Source organism: Cinclus cinclus, chromosome 1, assembly GCF_963662255.1.
Source record: "Cinclus cinclus chromosome 1, bCinCin1.1, whole genome shotgun sequence".
NCBI lineage: Eukaryota > Metazoa > Chordata > Aves > Passeriformes > Cinclidae > Cinclus > Cinclus cinclus.
This window is the reverse complement of record NC_085046.1, coordinates 116,252,724-116,276,777: the sequence shown is the minus strand read 5'-3', so window position 1 is coordinate 116,276,777 and position 24,054 is coordinate 116,252,724. Positions and strand designations below refer to the sequence as shown.

The 24,054-nt window shown below is 37.4% G+C and overlaps 1 protein-coding gene across 1 annotated transcript in view; it reads right to left on the bottom strand.

Annotated features, from left to right (window-relative positions):
* Positions 1–24,054, bottom strand: part of NKAIN3 (sodium/potassium transporting ATPase interacting 3) — a 327,995-nt gene that overhangs the window by 5,002 nt on the left and 298,939 nt on the right. Inside the window, exon 5 of the mRNA XM_062489320.1 lies at positions 15,662–15,722. Coding sequence (XP_062345304.1) covers positions 15,662–15,722 — 61 coding nt within the window. The remainder of the gene's footprint in view (positions 1–15,661; positions 15,723–24,054) is intronic.

The window sequence follows — 24,054 nt, the reverse complement described above, 5'->3', positions numbered from 1 at the left end:
GCACTCTGATTATTGCTCTTTCTCTATAAAGTACTGGCAGATGGTAATCAGGTTAAAACAGGATAAAGCAGTAGAAAATTACTAAGAGACAACCTTTTACTTAAATTTTTATTACTGGAAGCTAGAAGGGGAATATTTCAATGTTCCACAGTAATTATTAAGATATTTGCACCAGATTTTCTTCTTAGTCTTCACCAGTGGGATAGATCATAATTTTAAAAACTGCTCTACCTTGTAACATGTAAGTACCACACTTCTCTACAGGGCTGCACTGCAAGAAGGATCCTCTCAGAAGCTGCCTTAGAAAGGGGACTGGCACAGAAATTTTATCTATGATCTTTTCTACTGAACTCTCTCCTCATTTTACCAGTGATGTGACATCCAGGATATCAATATCATTTATTCTCCAAGGATGACTGCCCAATAGGATGACAGAAGTATGAAGAAGATCTAAAATGTTAGGAAGCGAAAATTGCATAAACCTTCTTAACCCAGACCTCCCCAGTCATTCCAAATCTGAAAGTATCTTTCAAAAATCTTTGTGCCATGCCTTTGAAAGCTATTTACAGATATACCATCCCATTAGTGAAACTAATTGACAGCCTGCTTGATTATGGTATTTTGCTGGAGTTTTTTTCCCTAAAAGTATTATTCAGTCACTTTCAAGTCATTAAGGGCTCCTGGCCACTACATGGTAAAAGGCCATGGAAAATACAGTTATCTCACATAAGGCATGCAGGAAAATATTTACTATCAAGTAATATTTACTACAAGTTTACTATCCATAATTCAGTATTTTAGAAAAAAAATATACTTTATGCTGAAGGAATGCAGAAATTGTTTCCTTTAGGCTTTAGAAGACATTCATTTTTCCTGACATTGTGCTATCTGCCAAACCACATTCAAAGTTTAAGTTGATGAGAAGTAGTTTTCCATTTTGCTTTAAAATGTTGTACTGTATTCTCTCTAAATACTTACCAGCTTGGGCATCAACCATCCCATATATCTCATCATAGCTGGCTGTGACTTGTTATTCTTCAGCAATGCAATTCAAAGTATGTCTGAGGATACATTTTCTTCCTTCACAAGTCTCTACAGATTCTGTTCCTCATTTTAATGAAAATGCTAACATCATAGTGAGAATACTAATATATGGAAGTTGTATTTAAAAACATTTTCAAACAAAGCTGGTTTTGTTGTTTTTTTTTTGTTTTTTTTTTTTTTTCCTGAGGCTTGTATTTAAAGGTGGTACTGCTAGTTCTAATCTGAGATTTCAAATACAGCAAAGGGTAGTTTTCTTCCTGCATATGACCCAATTAAATTGTAAACAATTCTAATTAAAACTTCCTAGATAATTTTTAATACAGTGAGAAAATTAGAGATGCAAAATTGGTAAAAATTAGTCCTCACTAATGACTTGCTTTTTCTTTTCTGGCACCCTTTGTGATCTACTCTCTTTTGAGAATGTTCTGTGATTCCCTCTCTAAGTTACTGTACTGCCTATGTACAAATTATGCCTGCAAAGGAAAAATAAACCATGCATAAAAGACATTAAATGCCCAGAAAACTACATCTATCAATTACATTCACGTGGTATTGGGAGAGAAACAGGCCATTGAATTCTATCCACTAATTCATCCAATCTATCCACTAAATTGGCAACTCAAAGAGTCCCAAGACTATTGTACAGAAGGCTGCTACAGCTTCAGTCAAACCTCCAGACACGTGATCTTCAGAATAAATCTGTCCAAGTTGACTTCAAAAGAGACAGAACTCTGAATCTGCTTTTTGAAGTAATGCTTTGATCTTTTTTTGGTATTGCAATTCAGGAATACACACTATGTATTAGTGTGCCTTTATATTGCTGCTGAGTTTGATGCCATAAACTACAGCATTCTTTCAAAAATGTTCAGTGCAGATGCTCAGACCAATTGGAATTGATCTATTCTACTCACAGTTCATTGCTAGGTTGCAGGTTACTTGTTTTTTTCCTGTCAGTTGAGTCCCACAGGTTTCTCTTCTTGGCCTTTCTTTGTATCCATAGAATTTCTTTTGGCTTCAGTTATTTGTCAGTATGATCCAATTATTTATTTTTGAGGCAACACTTAAGTACTTATAACTGCCTTGTTGTTATATACCCAAGAATATCATAGCTGCTTTTTCTAACCTTAACTACAAGCCACTGATATTTTAGTTTGAGAAATGAATGTTGCCTATTTTTAAAATTAATGCTGAACCTGTTCAACCCTAATGAATAATTAAAGACAAAATTCCCAGAGAAAAGTATTTGCAAGATCAAATACATGACATATTAGAACACAGGTGACATTTGAAGCAAAGGATTTGTATGTCTTGAAGAAAGTTCACATCATCCATTCACAACAGAACATTAATTTTATTTTATAAAAGTAGGTTACAGGACTGGAGGGATTCTTGTTATCACTGAGTGATTCTGGATTTTTCCCAGCTTCCCACCTTCCTAGGGATGAAAGACTCCTTCTGAAATTTGCTTCTATCACCCTCTATGATATGATATTTGCTTCATGTGTTTCTGTCTTTATTTGTCTCATAAAAAGTGAAGTGAACTGAGGACCTTCAGGAGAGTGTCTGTGTTCATGGCACAACACAGGGTGCAAGCCAGAGAGGGAAGGAGCAGCCAACCTGCTCCTGGAGCAGAGATTGCAGTGGGGAGCAGCAAACCATCCAGGGCCTTAGAGACAATGGAAAGAGCCAGGGAGGCAAAGCAGAATACCTGAAAATCAAGCAGCCAGAGACTTGGCTGAGACTCAAATTGTTCTCCAGCTATACAGACAATAGAAAACAATGAAGGAAATGCTACAAGCCTCTTATTTCTGTTCTGCATGATCCAGTAACTTTTAGTTTTCCATTTTAAAAATGTGCTACGTCATAATGCAATTAATTCTGCCTTTTATGGGTTTTGTATTGCAGTATTCTGGGGACTTTTTCTATAAAGAGAATCATATACTTCCACTTCAAAGGTCTGGCTGACTAGAGCCCTGTCACATTCAGCCTATGTTGCAATATTTATTTCCTTTATAACTCTTTTTTTATTTGCTTTAAAATCTGCTTAACATGCCTGCCTGTTAATGTCTTTTGCTGTCAGTCAGGGAAGTCTTCTTCTTGCCTGGCCCTTCCTTTAGCAGTAGTTGACTTTGCTGGGATCCAGGTACAGAGCTACCATCTTTAGCTCAAAAGACTTGATATTTTGAACTTGCTTCAGATGCTAAAACTTGTACTTCTAGTAGCCTGAGAGGTCAGATGTCAGCTTTTTCAAAAGAGTTCTGATCTGATGATATTTTCCATTTTATGACATCAAACCCATTAACACTATTTAACATTTTTTTTCCATTTCAGACGAGGCCATTTCCATTTCCTCATCCTCCTTTTCATTTATCATCCTGCCTTTGCCCTCATGACTACGAGTCACATTCCGAGTAGAAATCCTGCTTCACCACATGACATTTGCACCTTTGTGTGGGGCATTGTATGCATTCTCCAGCATACATCTACACTGCACTCACAGCTACACCTCCCTTAGGGGTGGTCTGCTTCAATCCTTGAGGTGGCAGACCCCAAAGTTTTCTACCACAAACCTCTCAGGGTTTTAGTGTCTAGATCCAAACTACCTTTTTTCCTCTGCTAAGCAGGCAATGTTTCCTCCAGCACTGATGGAGCCCTCCTCTCATCCCAGCAGAACATCCCTCCCAGCAGAAGCCTGTGGTCCTACTGTGCCTTCTCTGAATCAAAGTCTACAGATAGGAAACAGAAGTGGATAATTCTTTGGTGATCTCTAGATTCTCAGTCTCTTCCTTTTAATTTTTTATCTCTGTGAATGAATACAAATCAACAAGCTCCAATCTTCTATTTCTTCTTGCTTTTAGTTTATCAAGGTGAGGAAGCCAGACAAATAATCTTTTGTTTATCAGTATCAAGTGAGCCTTTTCCAGCCCCAGTATATGCACTACCAAGTTCTTCTATGGTACCTTCATTTTACCTCAAAATATATGACCATTCAGCATTTTAGAGCCATTGTTGATGTATCTAAATTTACTACTTAATCACTTCCATGTGCATCCATCAGTACCCATTTGTGTGTGTTTCTCTGCAAATGAAGAAAGCTATTGCTCCTCATACTTTTATTGCATTTTTTTCCTGCTCTATCTTCACATTCAAGTTAACTTTTTCATCTCTTAATATTGCTTTTGATATTGCCATCTCTGTCACCAACTCAAATTAGCTCCTTAACACCCCAAAACATAAAATGACTACTTCTTCATCTTTGGAAATAGAGCTGAGAAGGTAGAGATCTATAAAATGGGAGCTTACAATAAACCAGTAGTCTTCTCATAAATGATGGAGTGAAAAAAGAAATATCACATGTGTTAGCAAACATGATGGCTAAGAAAATGGTTTTCTCATTGTTAGAAAGTGGTATCATTTCATATTAGGAGAAAGACGGATGTCTGGAGTAGAGTCTGTAACAGGATTAATACTCACTTTGAAGCCACCAGTGAATCAATCTTCTAATGAAAAAGAAAGATAATGCAATACTTCCCTCATTCATAAAAAAACTCTTCCCAAAGAAAGATGAAGTAAAAAGACACATTTTCTGAAAACCTTGTCACTCTAGAATTTCAGTTCTCCAAAATAACAGATTGTCATGATTAAGGAGGAAAAGAGAATGAGTAAAAATCAATGCTGAGAAATAAGAGCCATCATATAAATTGTCAAAGTCACACAGTATTGCTTAATTTTGCTGTATCTAGTCTGTGATATTGAGAAGAACACAGATGAACTGAGATTAAATTTCTGCTAGCAAAATCAACTTCATATTTACTGATTCAAGGCCAAAGAATGTCAAATGAAGTTTAAAGTGAGTCCAGTTATGACCCAAACCACAGAGCACTGGTAAGAGAGAGACTTGTTACAATACAGAGTTAATAAAGCATATCAGCAATACAGAATACATGTAATAAATATAATGTAGCCTTTTTGAAAAACTGCTTTTCTAGGAACAGGCAGTATATTTTATTTGACCAACTGGCCCAGCTGGAAAACCCCAACAGCTATATCTCCTGATTTATTAAGACAACACGTCTTGCTATAAATCTTGCTTATCTTATATACAGAAACCATTGAGGCTGTTGAAAAAGCACAACTAAAAAATCTAATAAGTACAACACATAGACAACAAGTCAAAGTTTAAAACAGGAGGAATTTAAAAAGATTACTTTATGAAAGGCTGAAGCTGTGATGACATCAGAAACACGATAAAGAGAACTAAACAAGAATTAAGGATAAAGAAAAGTGTTCACCAACCATCACCTAAAGTAGTTTCAATATTTTAATCACAGAATTTTCTGAGTTGGAAGGCACCCACAAGAATCATTATGTCCAGTTCTTAAGCACATGCCCCATGCAGGGATCAAATCTACAACCTTGGTGTTAATTAGCACCATGTTCTGACCAACTGACTTAATAACTTCTTTCTCTTGCTCTCTGACTGTGTTTCTTCTACGAAATTCTTGTGATACTTTATTTGCAAGGGTCTTTCTCTTGCTTTGACCTAATCAGTAATCACTGGTTATCCCTTTCTCTTCCAAACAAAACTGACAATTTTTCTTGGTGGAAGATGCTGCTTGACTTTAGATTTATGAGATTCAGACCCGAGATTTTCAAAGATGTATAAAGCTAATGCTTATTCAACTTTTTCCAATTTTGCCACATCTTGAGAAGGTTTCCATTGCCAAATAAAATTATCTTCAAAATTTACCTGACTGAGACCTGAAATTCATGGTTTGGTTCAATGTACTTCACAGACTTGTGCTGGTTAGCTGTCTCTTTTTGAATTTATAGCATCTGCTTTTCAAGGTAGTTTGAATATCTTCTTAGGCTACAATGTATGGTTACACACATTAGAACCCATTAGATAAAAAGGGACCCATACTGTATGGCTTTTGTCATGGATACTTAATTAAGAAAAGAAACAAGCAGCTTTGGCTTTTCTACTGCTGTGTTTCAAAGCTTAGTGCTATTAGAATTGTGAACAAACCTTATCTGCAGGAAGAATCAGTGGCTGTCTCTCAGCTCAGGTGGCCTGCATGGATCTGTTTCAGTTTTTGAGGTTATTATCTCTAAAGAAGAAGGGAGGACTTTTCTTTCTTCTGAGATGAAGCCTCACCATCTCTCTTGCAGGCCAGGCACATGCACAAAGGAAAAGGCATTGAGAACTCTGACCACTGGAATTGTTAATTCATCTGCAAGTCTGTCGGGTCTGTCAAACAGGATGAGTTACACATCATATCAGGGAGGCTGTGGGTATGGTTGTCTCAGATGTAACTGTCCATTGTTCACTGAATTCCCAGATTCCTTATCAGCATATCATAAAGATATTTTACAGCCCAGTGTAGAGCATGACTAATCCTGTGCCACCTTTGGCTCAGCACACCCCTTCATTAAGGGGGAACATGATTTGCTGCAGGCTTAGGCTTCCCACACCAAAGGCAGCAGTTCTTACAAGACAGAGCTCTTAGGCATGATTTGCTGACTGGGAAATTACCACTCAGCCAGCAGCAGCAATGAAATGGATGCTACTTAAGCTGAGACCCGGAAATTAGGCTAACCTATCTGCATAACAGTTAAGACTTGGGAGAGATGGCATTTTACACAGAAGAGTGGGAGTCTGAAAAGTTTCTTTTTAAGCTCCACAAACTAAAACAGACACAAGGCTGCTGCCATTCAGAAATGAAGAAGTAAGAGGATTGCTACTGGAAGTGGAAAATGGATTTGTAAAGAGGTTTCATTTTAATGGAGCAGCTGGATGAAAGGTACAGACAGGAATGGGCACCACTTAGGCCCGTATGTGATGTTGAGTGGAAAGCTCAAGAGAGCAACACTGGATGCTGGAGTAAGATTGATTTAACAATAGATGCAATTTAAGTGAAAAGGCTAAGGTGCTGGCAACTGGGGATTGGGATAGCATCCATTTAAAGACAGATTTAATTTAAACAGAAAGGCCAAAGAGGTGGAAGGTGGAGACTAAAACAAAATCAATACTAAGTTAGGTTAGTAGAAACTAGAATAAAATGAGCCAGTTGGAAAAAAGGGCATACTGACTGATTGGGGGTAGGGAGGCAATGCACAGATTTACGAACAATTGAGGAACTCTCATTAAATGATATAACCCCTAAAACCAGAATTATTATCCCATTTTAATATGAATATTATTGATTAGAGTAGTGAACAAAAAAATCTTAAGGGAAGGTACAATCTCAAGTTTAAAGAAAACTGCATGATCCCTACTTAAAGATAATTCTCTTATATCACAAAATCACAGACTTGTTGGGGTTGAAGTGACCTCAAAAGACTGTGTAGTCCGACCCACCTGCCAAAGCAGGTTCACCTACAGCAGCTTACTATTGGTGAATAGCTACAGAGGGACTCCATGGCCTCTCTGGGCAGCCTTTTCCAGTGCCTTGCCTCTCTTAAAGACAAGGCTTTTTTTCCCCTCATACTGAGGTGGAGCTGCCTGTGTTTGGGTTTGTACCCACTACCCCATGTCCTGTCACTAGGGACCACCAAGAAGAGTCTGGCCCCATCCTCTTGGCACCTGCCCAATCTGTATGCATTGATAAGTTCTCTTCTCATTCTTCCCCTCTCCAGACTGAACAGGCCCAGCTCCCAAAGCCTTTCCCCATAAGAGACATGCGCCTGTTCCCAAAGGATCTTTGTAACCCACTGCCAGGACTGCCTTTTCTTTCTTGTCCTGAGGAGCCCAGCACTGGACACAGCACTCCAGATGTGCCTCACCAGGGCTGAGGAGAGGGCCAGGATCACCTCCCTAACCTGCTGGCAGTGCCCTTCCTAATGCAGCCCGGGACACCACTGGCCTTCTTGGCCACCAGGGCACTGCTGGCCCATGGACAGCTGATGTCCACCAGGACTCCCAGGTCCTTCTCTGCAGAGCTGCTTCCCAGCAGACTGTGCCCTAGTCTGTGCTGGTGCAGGGGGTTACTCCTCCCCACGTCCAGGATCTGGCATTTGCCTTTGTTGGATTTGTACACAGTTGCACAAATGTGCGTATGTGTATATATATTTTCTTTTTTTTATTTTTTTAATATATGATACTGCATGTAATATTAATAGAATCATTGAATCATAGCATAATTTGGTTTAGAAGAAATCTTTAAAGGCCATCTAGTCCAATGCCCCTGCACTGAGCAGGAACATCTTTATCTAGATCAGACAGCTGACCTTCAGTTTTGTCTCTAGTGATGGGGCACTTCTCTGCACAACTTCTTCCAGTGTTTCACCACCCTCATTGTAAAAAAATTTTCCATATATTTAGCCTGAATGTTCTGGATCAATGATGGAAATGCATAATTGCTTACATTAATTTTATTTGTAAAACAGAAATTGATCAGGTAGCAGTCAATTAGCCTTTAAAAACTCTGGTTGTCAGTCTGGAAACCAATTCAAGGTTAAGGGGAGTCTGTATATACCTGAGTTTGAGCCAAAATATGTATATATTCAATAACATACCCATCCATATGGATATACATATCCACCTACACACATATATACATATGTATACGTGTACATATTTATCAGAACAGGTAAAATTGTCTCCTGATGATATAATACCATTCTGACAAATATCTCTGCTCAGAAAACTGTGTTAGTGCTTTCTGAAAATAGTACATAAAATCTTTTTTGCTTTCCTTACAGATATTTCTAAATACTTTACTTGTGCTCCTGAAGTCTCATTTAAATGACTATATATAATATATGTACATATTTCTAGAGACAGAATCCAGAACTGTGGATAGAAGCTAGTGATTGCAGCTCTGCACCTTTTGGCAGCTGAATTCTCACCCAATTCATTGGTATAATAAAGATCTTTTAAAAAATATTAAATTTTACTGTCTCCTGAACTCTTCTTCAGAATTTTACAAAAAAACCCCAAAAAAACAAAAAAAAAACCAACCAAAAAAAAAAAAAAAAACAAAACCAAAAAAACCTCCAACTTGATCAAAATGACCAAGTATAATTTCAGTGTATGAAGCAGAGGAGAATATGCCTCACCCACTACCCACTGTAGTGCCAGATACAGCTGGCTCTGGGCACTTGGGATTTCCTCACCCAAAAAAGAACATTTCAAAACTGTACTGTGAGTTTATCATACTGCTGTGACTTACTAATATTGAGGAGAATATCCAATAATATCCAATCCATGTTTGCTAAAGTGATTGAGGTGATTCTTTTCTACTGAATTTCCAGAAGAAATTTCTGACTTCTGCTTAAAGGAGGAATTGTGGGAATGCACTGGAGGCACTCTTACTATTTGAGTGATTTATCCCTTTCCTAAATGAAAAATCTATGAGCTGCTGGCTTGCATGGGAATGGTGTATTGACTATTATCTTCATGCATATTCAAGCAACCCAACATTAAGAAATTAATTCTTTACTGATGATAGATTAAAATATTTTACTGAAGTCGTTTAGAAACTCAAGGAGGATTTCCTCAAGTTATTTGAATCACACCTTGGTGTGAGCTATGTTCAACAAATGAAAAATTTGAATTAGCTTACATTTCATTTAGATGATGCCATTTCCTCACTCCTTGCACCCTACCTGGACAAACCTTACATGTTGCATTCCACATGAAACATTTGGTACTTTCAAGCAGGTAACTTCTGATGCTGCTAGAAAAACTCCACAGTTAAGACTCCCCTTTCCGTATACTATGCACCATCTATTATTTAAAGACAATCTCCTTGGACAGTGTTCTGCAACAGTCAAAGGAGAATACAGCTGGAAATGAAGACCATTTTGTACATTTTGGTAGAGGACTGTAAAAGCAGACAGTTGCATATGTGTATATATATTCTTTTAGATTTGCTTTCCTGTGACAGATTATTCGTCCACGTTTTTTAATAAGAAAAAAAAAGAACAGGGATCATGCCTATTCTGCAATTTTTTGCCAATAACCTATCTAGAGCCAAGATTTTTTTTTCCCCTAGCATTTATATTTATATTGTTTAATTGCTTTTATTTTACACTGACTCTAAGAGTTTACCCTTGGTTGTGTGCATTATATCTATGCATACGTTTCCATAGGAACTAGAACAAATGCTTTCTCAGGCAATGTATGATAACTGAATGTAAAAAAAATAAAAGAAAAAAGAAACAAAAATAAATTGAAACAGTATGTAGAGGTAATTTAAATAGTCTAACATCCCTGCAGTATTTCTTCTTTTATTAAATGTTTCAGAATTCATTGTGTTAATTTAGTGTAGGAATGAGCATGCATTTTCAGGTAATTCACACACTCTCCTTCTGTTCATGGCAGGCATCTGCAAGATGATGACAGAGGCTGCTAGCAAGGAATGAGCCACCCTGACATGTGGGCAGCCCCTCAGTGCAAGGAGCAGCCGGAACCACCGGCGACATTGGCTGGGCTCCCTGGCTTTCCAGATGTCACAGACCACCTTTGAGGACAGGTATGTTGGACACCTCACCTTTGCAGGAGGCAATTTTTTATTTTTAGAAAACTGTTCAGTTGAACTAGAGAATACATCTGGTTGTGAATCCACTACTATTCTGTGCCTAGCAATATGTACGCCTGGCAAAACTACCTGGTTCTGCTGTTTTTCCAAAACAGGTGAATCAAAATTCTGGGGTATTGGGTTTCTTGTCCAGATCAAGAGAAAGATGTATACTCCTTTCAAACCATCCAAAATGACTGGTAGACACTCCCATTGTCCAGAAATGCTAAAGTCAGGAGAATGTTGTCAATGTGGCAGCTTACAGTGCTGTTTCACTGCCAAGGAGTAAAACTTACTATCATTTTAAAAGTCTGTGTCAAGCATACTCATCCACTGGACAGGAACAACACATTTTGTTTCAAGTCACTATGGTTTAAAGGTGAGAGTGGTGAGTGCTAAAGCCCAGCAATGACCTGTGCTGCTGTTTGACAAGATTTGTTAAGTCCTCATCTTCAAGGAGGTAATTTAGGACAGTTGTTGACTGGGGATGTTTGATTCTTGTAGTGCCTGACAGAAGAGTAGTGCAGAATCCTCCTTCTTGGTGATCCTTGATATTAAACATTTGATCACAAAAATTCTTTTCTCAGAAAGTAAATGGACTTAACTGCATGTTCAATTGTAATTAATACAAAGATAGTAGTAGTGGGCTCCCAAAATCTCCTTAGTTAAGGAAACTTTGATGTTTACATATAAAAGTAATCAAATATTTTTTTTAGTATTAGCTATTGGTAGCTAGTTCTTCATGAACTTTGCAAAAATATAGCCTATTTAAAAGAAATTTATCACTGCTGGACCTCCTGTGTAACTATAAATATTAAATTAAATGTGATATAAAATTCTTTCTCTCTTGTCTGATTACTGACAACAGATGCTCAATGGTGTGTATGAATGTAATGCCATGTGTCAGATAAGGCAATGCAGTAGTTTTTCAGAGGAAGTAATAATGTATCTTGCTTTACTTAATATCTTTCTAATGATAGCATATGGAGGGTCATATTGGTACCACAATATGGGGAAACTTGTAATTTGTAGAAACAAATTCATCTTCCTCTCTGTTCTGAAAGTACAGCTGAGCTCTGAACACGATTAGCATAGAGGACAGACAGAAAAAGAATCTTTTTTTTCTTTATTAATTTTGTTCTTGTGTTTTCATTTAGGGGATAAATCTTCATGGTGAATGGAAGCCCTTTCCTTTATTTTTGCCCAGGCACAAAAGAGGTTTAAGTTTCATTGGATTGGCCTTTTGGAATTTCAGCCTCATTTTTACAAAAATACTGAAATCACAACTGTAGTTTTGTGGCAAATCTTCCCCTCTGATTTCACTGTTATTTGCTTATGCAATTTGTTTACAAATCAGTTTCCACTCTACAAAATCCAGTATAGGTCAAAACTTCTGCACTTGTGTCAGCGTCACATTTATGAACTGGTATTTAGCAGTAGTGCTTTAAACTGTTTCTCAAAGAAGTCCAGAAACTATTTAGAAATTTAATCATGATTTTGGCAAAGTATGTTGCCTAGTCTCCAGACTCTGCTGAATTAAAACAGTAACTCTGACAAGGTGGAAATCAGTTTCTGAGTTCATTTTTAGGAGAAAATGATTCTCAAACAGGATAGTGACAGGCTTTTATGATCACAGATTTCACATATTCTACTCCTTCAAAAGGGCTTATAGAGATTGATAGATGTACAAGGAAAGAAATGAAAAAATGAAGGGAAGAGATATAAATAGACATTTCATTAGGATGAACAATGGAAGGTGTTAACCCCACTACTACAGTGTGCCTCTTATATGTCCCTTTTCTTTTTCATTCCTTTTGACCTGCTACCATCTTCCTTCGAAGTAAAAGTTAACTACAGTATGAAACGTAGGTAAGGTGAGCAGTAGCTGGAAATAAATGTTTCCTCAAGCATTATTACTTTCAGAAAAGTGTCCATCAGCTGAAATGTCAGGCTCAAAATCCATTTAAGCATTGCACAGAGGCTAAACAGGAGCTATTATTAATTTTAAAGTCTGCCTGATGGGTTTTAGACCAAGAACTGGGGTTAACTCGATGCACTGAATATTGCAGTGTATTTAATTAGGGAGGCTTTGACACTCAGATGGCTGAGGATTTATTCTGTGCAAACTACTGCTAAAATATGAAGGAATAGCTGCATCTACCTCAGAAAAAGACCTGCTGCATCACATTAAAATGCATAAAATTGGTCTTAGTTGCAGGTTTTTGGACTTTTATCCTAATGTAAACGCTGTCTACTTTCAATCTGTTTCAAAGCACCATTGTGCTTATGTCTAGAATAATTTTCTGTTTACAATGCTGCAAGTTAGCAATGTGAATTTTTCCATAATAAGCCCTGTTCTTCTCAGCTAATTATCAAACCAAACTAATTTCTCACTGTGCCTTAAGCAGACATTTCTTTATTCAAAACATATCTGTGGGAATCCTATGAAGGGGTTAACATTTGTCTATAATGTATTTATCTATAAGCATAGACGACTCTAAAACACAAACAGGCACTAAGACACAAAGTAAAATATTAAAGGGTGTTTTATTTGCTTTTGATCCAATTCAGCATCTTAGAAGGCAATAAAAAAGTAGCAAATCATAAATTACTTCTTTCCAATGGTTGTAAAATCTCCTAGCTGCATCCATTGCACTTCTTTGTTCCTCTTTTTCCTTCCTTTGTGTACTGTTCTTGCCCCTGCCCCAGGCCACTCTCTGCCAACCCAAAACACCTATTCACACATGAGTATAAGATCAAGTGCAAAGATACAAGTGAAATGGGAATTTTGTCCATTCCTAACAAAGGACATTGCACCATATTTCCCAAGATAAGTGAGGTGATTTTCGCTTGTAAAAGAAGAACAAATTGTCATTGGCAGTTCTGAAAGACAAGCAGAAATTAAATGCAGACTCCTGAGTCATCTGAGGAGAATGGGAACTGGGTTAGTTCCACATACTGGATACCTTAGCACTTGATGTGTTTTATTGGTTGATAAATACGTTACCTGTTCTCCATTTTCTGTGATTTAAATTTCCATCCATAATGTATGGCTCAAAACCCTCAAAAGACAATTAGGTGAGCTCACCATCAGAGGAAAATGAATCAGCCCCCATCTCTTCTGAAACAAACATGATTTTAAAGTGAACAGAGCCCTTAACTTGACAACAACCCTCTCATGAGGCCTTGAATATGTAAACCACACATGTTCTGCAGCACATAGCTGCAGTTTCCATGAACATGTTTGCTGGGAGTCTTGTCTTTCACACATGACTAAAACAGGGTGTGTGAAGGACACTATAAAGGGCTAAACAAACCCAGCAGCAATATAACATATTTTATGTTGTATTAGTGTTATTAGTGCAAAAAGGGAAGAGTCTGTCTTCCCAGGTACAGATGCACCTGTGTTTGCATGTGGGTGTGCATGTGCACACACCATTATTCTTCAAAGGCACTGTAGTTTGTGTCTTAGCAGTCTGCAGGTCTCCCCTAACACCTGATGTAGCCTCCCTGTTCCAGGCATGCAGTTAGTATCTGTCTCATACACAAAGTTTATGAGTTTCCACCTATCCCCAGGGAGCCCTGGCTACAGCCCTGACTCATCACAGCCATAAGGAAAGGAGAAGAGTCTGGATTTCACTGAGCAAAGACTGTGTTTATACATCCCAAACTATACAGCCATCTGCTGATACCCTGTGTTACCAGTTCCTGCCTAACTGGCAGTTTTCAGCTTTCCCAGGAAGCATTTTCTGGGCTTTTTCTCCTCGAGCACTATATTTTATGTTTCTTCTCCAAGTGTTTACAGCACCCATCTTTATCCTGGCTCCTTTTGCCTTTGCACAGTACGCAATGTGCACAACATGCTTACGGCTCCTTACCACTCAATTATACCTGAGAATCTTTTTGATATATTTTCTTCCTAATAGAAACCTTTAAATGAAAGCGTTAAAATAGATTTGATACTAATGTCTGTTGCATTATGATGGAGAGGTGAACATTGTACCATTTGTAGCAATGGAAAAATATACTGCTTATAGTTCTTTGCACTGTTTTCAATGAAACAATCTGCTTTTCCATCACAGACATGGATTACTCAAATTATGTTTTCAGTAGTTTTCCAGGTATTATCAAATACTTTCCTACAAACTAAATTAATTTTTCCTATGATATTCACCCACTAGACCTACTTTGTGAAGAAACAAAACAACTGTGTAAATATTTATTAATAAAAGTTTATGAATAAATATTTGATTTCATGTTACTTATCCTAAAACCAAAAAAAATGCTTTTGACATTTGTTATTTTTCCCCAAGAGCTATTTTACTGTTTACCTCCTTAAAAAATGAGAGGAAGTAATTTAAATGATCACACGTTGTCCCTTTTTTAATTTGTTGTTGTATTTGCTTCTCTGTTCATCCAATATTTTTCCATTCTCTCTGCTGCTTTTACCAATGGCCATCCTTGTCATGTGGGTATGGTGACATCCTCAGGTAATTCTCACAACCACTTTTCACACAGCATCCTACCAAAAATGTTCAGCATATTCAGATTTTTCCAACACTCTCTTAATGACTTTTTGAGAAATACTTTCTTAAGGTGTCCACATTTTCAAACTTTAGGAACAATAGGAGTACGTATATAAGGATTTCATTGACAAAAGCAAGTTAAGAATATGGGGTCAGCATTTTAAATACATGGCCTAGGTGCCTGTAAGCATAGATCAGGTTTACCTAATTATTGATCACAGTGATGCTGCACACCATAAACAGCTTGGTCTGTCCGCTCCATTAATTTTAAAGCTGTCACTCAGAAAAACAGATTGAGGCTTCAGAAGCTTTGATTCAAACTTAAATGTACATACATAAAGACATACATACAGTATGAAAGTGCAGAAAGTTCAAGTTCAGAAGTCCTATTTTGGTAACTACTTAGTACCTAAATAAGTATGTCTCTAAGCATAATTGGCTGTGCACATGAATGCCAGATTCTGCCATTTCTCAAGCTTTGTTCTTTCCCTGGTAGTTCAATGCACAACTAAGTCTCAGCCCAGGTACCTTGGCTCCAGAGATGGTGAGGTGTGTATCAGTACTTACAGCTGTCCTCCTCCTCCATGAAAATACTGATCACATAACAGGCATACACAAATCCAATCAGCTGTGTGGAAAAAAAGAGGAAAAGCCATCATTAGAACACTTTGAACACTTATAAAACTTTTACTACAATGATATATACAGCTAAATTTTAAAGATATTTACTTCTATTTCTGCATTTACAAATTTCAGTGCAAATGGTCCCAAACAGCTAAATTAATTTCCTCTCTTTTGCTCATGTTCCATAACATATATTTTATATGCATTTATAAATATGCATTTTATAGTTTTAAATATTTTCCTAGTCCCACTGGGATCAGTATTGATGAATACTGCTATTGAGTAATACCGGTAGAAAACATCTGTACCCTGATGTTCAGATATTATTTACATTTCTTTGTTCTTCAATACCTCTGTTCTCACATGGCTTTCCCACATGAGTGTGGGTCCCTTATACTCCTCATTTGCTTACTAAAATGCCAAAATATTTATTGACTGCTACAGAATTAAGTCATAGTAACACTTTCATGGAATCCACAAGAGATGTCTTTTGGTGCTGCATAAAGTGTCCCAGTGAAGAACTGTTAGGCAAAATTTTAAATTTTGAGGTGAATTGTCAAGATGTAGATGAACAATAAAATGGGGTTATTGGGTTATGATTCATTGACATCAGGAAACACATTATTGGTAATTCACGTTAACTGTGCAGGAAATTAACGGTATCATTTCCCCAAAGAACAGCAACAGACAAACCATGCCATTATTTTAACAGCAACACCCCCGAAAACATCCTCCTTAACCCAGACTTGTGTCACTTGTGCCACCAAGAGGAAGGGATTAAGATTTTTAGGATCGAGAAATAGCAAATTTCATTATCCATAAAGAAAAAATGTTTTCTTATGACCATGACCAAAGATGAAGAAAATCCCACTGGGCAAGGAAACCTATTAAACTGCACGGCCAGACATGTCCAATCTTGGGAAAATATTGTTTGTGCAGCTGTACACAATTCATGCTATCTGAAAGCCTTGAAAAGACTCTTCATGAGAGATTTCAGAAATAGCCCAGAGATTAGTTTTAAGAACACTCCTTTTTCTCTGGTCCATTCAAAAAAATCTAATTAAAATAGTTATTCTAAGGATGTCATGGATCAGCCATCTGAGAAAGAGGTAATTTGATAGTATCTAGACAGGTATAAGCTCTTTCAGAAGCAGAGAAATCATTCCAACCTGCTTTCTGGTTGGGCTGCACGAGGAGCTTTACAAGCAGTTCCAAAAGCCTCTCTGCAGACAAAAAGCTTGTCCACACAAGGGAATTCAGGGAAGTTAAGATGAATTAACTAAAGCTGTGAAATCAATGCACATAAGATAAAGTACATTAAATCCCTGTGTGGCCTTCCCCATTCAGAAATAAAGTGGCCCTAGTTCACTGCAGCTTAATCCTCCTCCAAGGGATTAATCTTCCCATGGAGAATTAAGCTACAGTATGCTGAATCTGAGCTACTTGTGAATGAGGGCTGTCACAGCACCGTGGCACAGTCCTGTTGGGGCTTCCTCTCCAGGGCATTCACCTCACTGGTGCTTTGACAAAGTGACTTTAATCCAACTTTCCTCTCATTCTGAGCAGACTGTGGTATCAGCAACTTCTCTGACAGCTTTCTTGTGTCCAGTTTGCTGCATGGCATGGCCACAGTCTCTCTCAGGTGAACAGCACTTTGTTGCACTGATGCTGTGAGCCAGCTAAATGCAATCCAACTCTGGAGGAGGCACTTGCTGGAGATGGCCAGGATGGATCCATGGCTGAGCTGCCCATCCCCATGTGCCTGGTGCCATGGAGGCTGCAGCAGGATGGGACCCACAGACACAGCAGGGCTGGCTGGGTCACTGCGTGCTCCCCTGACCTGCTGACAATTCTGTAGGTGATTTGGAGCAGTACAGCTCCTGCTCTTGATGACAGCAGGATCTGCCACCACATCCAGGGCCAGCATTGGCTTAGAGACTCCTTGACAGACCAAGCACATTTTTTCCCTAAACATCACAGATTAGAACACCTTTCAGGCATGACAACTAAAACAATGCAGTACAAAGGCTTCCAAGATATCAAAAGGCAAATCATACCTGAGATACAGTGTTTGTGTCACCTAAAGGTTGCATATAATTAAAAAAATATTGCATTAGTACCACGGAAAAAACAGAACATGGGTGATTTTTCATAACATGATATCACCTGTTTATTTACAATGTTTCCTGATAATCTTTTGTGTTGTGCAATCTGACTACATAAGTCACTCAGGTTTGTTTATTTTTCCTAAACTTGACTAAAATATTTCGAAGAGTAAAACTGTTGAACAAATAATGAACATGATAGAAATTAATTGTAGTACAGGCTGTGGGTTAAGTGTTCGTGAAGGAAGATAAAATATTAGAATTATTTACTCTTTCCACATCCTGTATTTATTTTTTCTTATTAGCAGTATTCTGTATTAAATTAACTTTATTTTTATAAATGAAATTCCTTCTTTACATGTTCATGTATGCTCTATAACCATTCATATTATATAAAACATATCTCTGTATGTGCTTCCAGCATTTTTCAATTGTCTAGGATGTTGGACAAATGGATAAAGCACAGCAAAACTTCCACTCTAATGAGTAATAAATGACCTGCCACAGAGAAAGCAATAGGGAAAAGTGCTCAAAAAAGTGTTCCCAAAAATGTGGGTCATGACACGCCTGAGTTTAACAGTCCTAAGAGCTTACATCTCACTCTTTCAGCAGACCTTCTCCTTAATCTTTTCTTTCCCACTCTCTTAAATGCTTGAAACACTTTGCCTAACCTATGACCTTAATGCAAAATCAGCAGCCTTTCTCTACTTCTCAGAAATATACTTCTTTATATTCCTCAGCATTAGAAATCACTGCTAGCTGTTGTATTTATGATGTATATTTGTTTAAAGGCACCATTTACCCCATCCGTTTAGTTATTAATACCAGGAGAAATTACAAAATACATACATATATATATATTCACCCTCTTTCAATTTCATGGTCATTTCAAGGGGGAAAAAAAAGGTGAGGTGACTCATAATCCTCCATAATCCAACAACATCTTTCTGTAGTTAAATGATATAATACATGTTTCCGAAAGAATAAAGCAACAAGGAGAAAAAAGAGCCTTTTAGCATCAATTGTCAGGTATTGCTGCTTGGGGGGTCAGCAATGTTTGGCTTGTAACTAACAAACAAGTAGTTATGGTTGGGCAACTGATATGTACAGCACCATTAACAAGAAGTGATAAAGTGGGAATAGACCCTTTGACAGATGAGACATCTTTCCAGGTCCTTAAACAGAGTTACAGGCATCACTGTGTGTATATTTTTGTAAATTAATTAATTAAAGCCTCTTATTTTGCGTTATTGATGGACACGGTAATAAATTATTTCTTCCAAGAAATTACTTTTGGTATCTTGACTAACACAACTGCTGTTTAATTAGTAGTGTTATGCTCATTTGAAGCCATCTAATTGCCAGTCTTGGTACTGGAAATGTCAGCTATTGGCCTGGCACTTAAACGTGTGTTCCCTGATAACTAAAGTAAATATGATGCATATGAGCTTGAAGATTCTTCATTTGGTCATCTTGAGTTGCAGTAATCATTCAAAGTGACCAATGAAGTGGTTGGAACAGGATATCCAAATTATCAAAGATCACTAGCACCTGAAAATACAAATAGGAGCTTCTGGCCTGATCCAGAGAGAAATACAGACAGCCAGGAGTCCTTGTCTTGACAACATTGAGTTCAAGGCATGGAAACCTTCTGGGATCCCTGCACTGTACAAGACTGCCTGTCTGACCTGGAGAGCCCAGTCTAGTGAAGTGTCTCAAAAGACACCTGTCAGTGCTATTCTGCAGAAAATCAGGTGGGAAATTGTGGGTAGAGGTTGCTGTCCCCAGCCTTCATCCATCAACACAGTGGTTAGGGTACACATCTTTCTTAGAGAGAATAAGCAATGCATAAAATACTCAGCTATTTCAGGGAACCACAGAATGGTTTGGGTTGGAAGGGACTTTAAACCTCTTCTGGTTCAATCTCCCTGCCATGGGCAGGAACATCTTTCACTAGATCAAGTTTCTCAAATTTCACGCAGCCTGTCCTTGAAAGCTTTCAGGAGCGGGGCATCCACTGTTGCTCTAGGCAACCTATTCAAGTGCCTCATCACCCTCATTGTAAAAAATGTCCTCCTTATGTTCCATCTTGATCTACGCTGTTTCAATTTACAACTCTTACCCCTTGGCCTCTCACCACAGACCATGGTTAAAAGCCTCTCTCCATCTTTCTTATAAGTCTCCTTTATAAAATGAAAGGCCAAAATAAAGTTTAAATAGCTCCAATTCTCTCAACCCTCCAAATATTCTCATAGCTTTCCAAGTGGAGTATCATGAAAGCAGAGTAGATGGGTAGAATGACCTCCCTTGACCTGCTGGCTACACTTGTGATGCAGCCAGGAGTACAATTGGCTTTCTGGACTGCAAGCACACTTTGCTGACTCATGTTAAGTTTGTCACCCACCATGATCCCCAAGTTCTTCTCAGCAGGGAAGTAAAAGGATTTCTATTAGTGGAACATGGGTATATTGATATGATGCTATTTTCAAGGGTTTTGATGCATCATTTATTTTCTGCTGATTTCCTTAGGTAGAAATAAAATAGTAGTCTCTTATTTTTCTCCTGTGAAGACAGCTGTCTCAAGAGGACCTTAATGCTTTAGTCTAAAGCATTAAACTAAATCTAAACTAAAATCTCCAGTCTTAAGGTATGGACATCTGCATGAAATGTAAATGCCTAGTTTAATAGAAGTGAAATTAGATTATATAATTGTCCATCATTAAACTGAGAGAATCTATTAAAACATGTAAGAAATTAAAAAACTAATCATTTGAGCATATATATGCTGTGAGATATAATTGCTTTAATAAATGACTATTACTAGAATATATCCTATTAAAAATAAGAATCAAACTGAGTGCAAAAATGTATGTTTACTTGCTAATTAATGTATTTTAATAGCTACTACCTAATGTGGATTAACCTTTCCTTAGGAAATCAAGGACAATTGCAAAATAAAATTAGAGTGATGATTTAAATCAAGTACATTTTCTGCACACTGAAATACTTTTTATTAAAATTGATGATTTGGATAACTTTGATTTAAATCTTTCTGCTTTGCTTTGTCATCATCAGCTGTGGCCTTTAAATACGCTCTCACAGTATGAGACTACTTTCCTATTAGCTTCATATTCTGCAGTTCCACTGGCTCAAAGTAGATATGTGAGTCTTCCCTAAGTATTTAGGATTACACAAAGCAGTGCCCTGGGCTCTCAGGTTAATCCTCAAGCTCAGGTGTACAACAGGTCATTACCACTGTTAAGCTACTACACAGAGTTTTGTAGAGATCTTGTTGTAACAACATGGAACCAACCACCCACACCAACAAAATAAATGTACAGTACTCCTGGCTCCAAGAGGATGTGTGTGACATTGTAGGTAAACTAGATTTGGAGGATTTCTCCAATCAAAATGGAAACTGTGCTTCACACTCTTGCACACATCCAGTCCAGCCAGATTGTCATCTCACTGAATATGGCTTTTTCTTGACTTCTTTTTGGTTTATGAGAACTGAAAATCATAATCTCCTCTTTATCTCTGGGGTTCTTCAAAACTGTAACTTGACAAACAATTCATTCTTTTTTCTGCAAGGTCCTTCACTATTGCCCAATTCTCAAAAGGACTGAAGAAGTATGAAAGGAAAAGAAACTTTTAAAACGGAATCTTTATGCATAAAAATTTTATAGGATACAAAACTTGACAAGATGTCTAAAATTTAACTTATAAAATGGAAACTGTGTAGCAAGAATGAATTTACTGAGGAAAAAGGTAAAAATGCATTAAATTACAAATCATCCTGACTATTACTTTCTCCTTTTTAGCACTTTAAGACGAGCTAGCAACTACTGAGAAAAAGCTGAAACATGAGTAGTTAATCTTCTTAGCTACCTACTTGCCACTAACACTTTTATTACTCTGCACAGACGACCATAAAACCCTTTTCCTCCATTAAAGACTAGAAAAATGCTAAATCAGAATGGGAGATACATAGGAGAAACAGGGTATTATCCCAGTATCTGTGTGTATACACGATTCAGCAAGATAGAAATATGACTAAGATTATCAGCTAAGAAATCATAACTCTAACTATTTCAAGACAATGACAAAGGAAAACGATCCAGAGTAACAGCAATATATAGCTGGAGCATAATAACAACCATTTACTACTTCAGTATGTAATTATCCAGTTACATGACTCTATACAATTATGCACTGTATCTGCTTGATTATAAACATTTTACTAGAAACATATTGTAAAACTGTACCCTTATAGATAATTTCAAAACTCAATGCAATTTTTTGAATTGAAGAACAGATAGTCTCAAAGATATGTCTGCATTTTCCAGAATTGTATGATGAAATGCACATTTTGCACTGGTAGCAGGAGGAGGCTCAACCTGAAAGTACTTAGAAATCTAAACCCATAAAAACACACAAACAGCTGCAAAAATGTCCAGAAAACATAGCAGAAAAAGGTAGCAGCAATAGCTGAAGCACCCTATGTTGTCTGACTTTTTTTTTTTCCTCTCCTTCATCTTCCTAAAATCTATTTGATTTGAGTAGAATAAAATTCAGACTGTAGGGGTATTGTCTACCAACTTAATCAGCACAGCACAGAGCTGGTCTAGTCCAGCTGTGCCATTTGCAGCTGTAGTGGAGAGCTCCTAGAGACTAAACTCTGATAGCCCTTAAAATGTGCTAAGGACTCTAAAAATAGGTAATAGAATTTTGCAGGCACTTCCGCTGCATATTTACCATGGAGAAACAACTGAGCAGATACTAAAATATCTGTTCTCAAAATACACAGAGGTTGCTGTTGACTAATACTACAGGAGAAAATTCCTCTTGAATACCACCTAGCTGGCACTGGGAGCCCAGCAGCATGCTGGAAAAGACTACCACACCTGTTAGCTACTCAGCTTTTTGAAGTTCTACCCTTGCTGTTCTCCAGTCCTTGTTCCCACTGTGTCTTTTTGGCTTTAAATTAAAAATTGTATTGACAATCTCATTTTCCCAGATCAGAAACTTTGTTGCCTGCACTTGGTCTGGGAATTTATTTCTCCAGCAGTATAAATGTATAATTACCCCTGTTACCCAGCTGGTCAAAACTTCACCAGTTAAGAGGGAGGACTGATGTGTTTTGTTGCCAAGATGTGGATTTGTTAGGGCTGAGAGCAAGAAGTGTGCTCTCTCTCCCCTCTTGCTCTTTAGCTTAGCAATGGGTTATTCTCCCTCCTCTGTTTTTGCTGCAAGTCCTTAGAAATAATATTTTGTGTTCTGAGATCTGAGAGGTGTAGGATTTTGAACAAACTGTGTAATCCAATCTCATGTGTAATTCTGTAGGTCACAGAAATTCACCTAGGTACTCAGTTAACACTATGATAAGGTCAGAGCAACCATCACAGGCTAGGTTGAGGTACTGGTGCTTCAAGTTGAGTTATGGCCACAGAAGTGATTTGGGAACCTTTGTCCTTTACTCAGAGAAGAGATTAGAAATAAACCCCAAGCATTAATTCTTATCTATTTGTTTTTGTACTGTGTGATAGAGATCTAAATTTCCTATTTGGAATGAAAAAGAAGTCTCAATATGTAAAAACACTGAACATAGTATTTAAACATGACTGGTCAGAACAGTGTTTTATCTTGAAAGGTATTTATTGCTTGTTAATGATACAACTGGATATAGTGAAAGTCAAAACTGTAAAATAAAGCCAGCCTTAAATGTTGAAAGTTTAAAAGCCAAACAATGGAAAGTGAGGGGGATGAGGGTGGTAAGAAGGAAGCTAAAAGAGATCTACATCTGAGCAGACTCTTAACAAAATCAACAAAAAAGAACTGGATAAACAAGTGAGACTTTAGATCTAGCCTTTCTCCAGTGGGTAAAGAAAATAAAAATCTTGCTAAGAACAGGGTCAAAGTTCTCATACTTAATTTAATGACTAATTAGCTTGTCAGCCGAATAATAGGAACTGAGAAAACCCTTCACATCTAATTTTATAATAAGCAGGCTAAAAGATGACATTCCTTAATTTCTGCCAAACTGACTTTGTGTTACTTGTTTTTATATTTTCTAAATACCTGCTTTTATTCCCTTTCACCTTTACTTATCAGTGTTAAGGATAATTTCAGAGCTACCTGCAGATCACACTCCATACCACATCTTTTGATATAACAAAGAAATTCAGGTTTGACAGTGTCTTGCAACTCCAAGTATTTCCTAAAGTACTCATC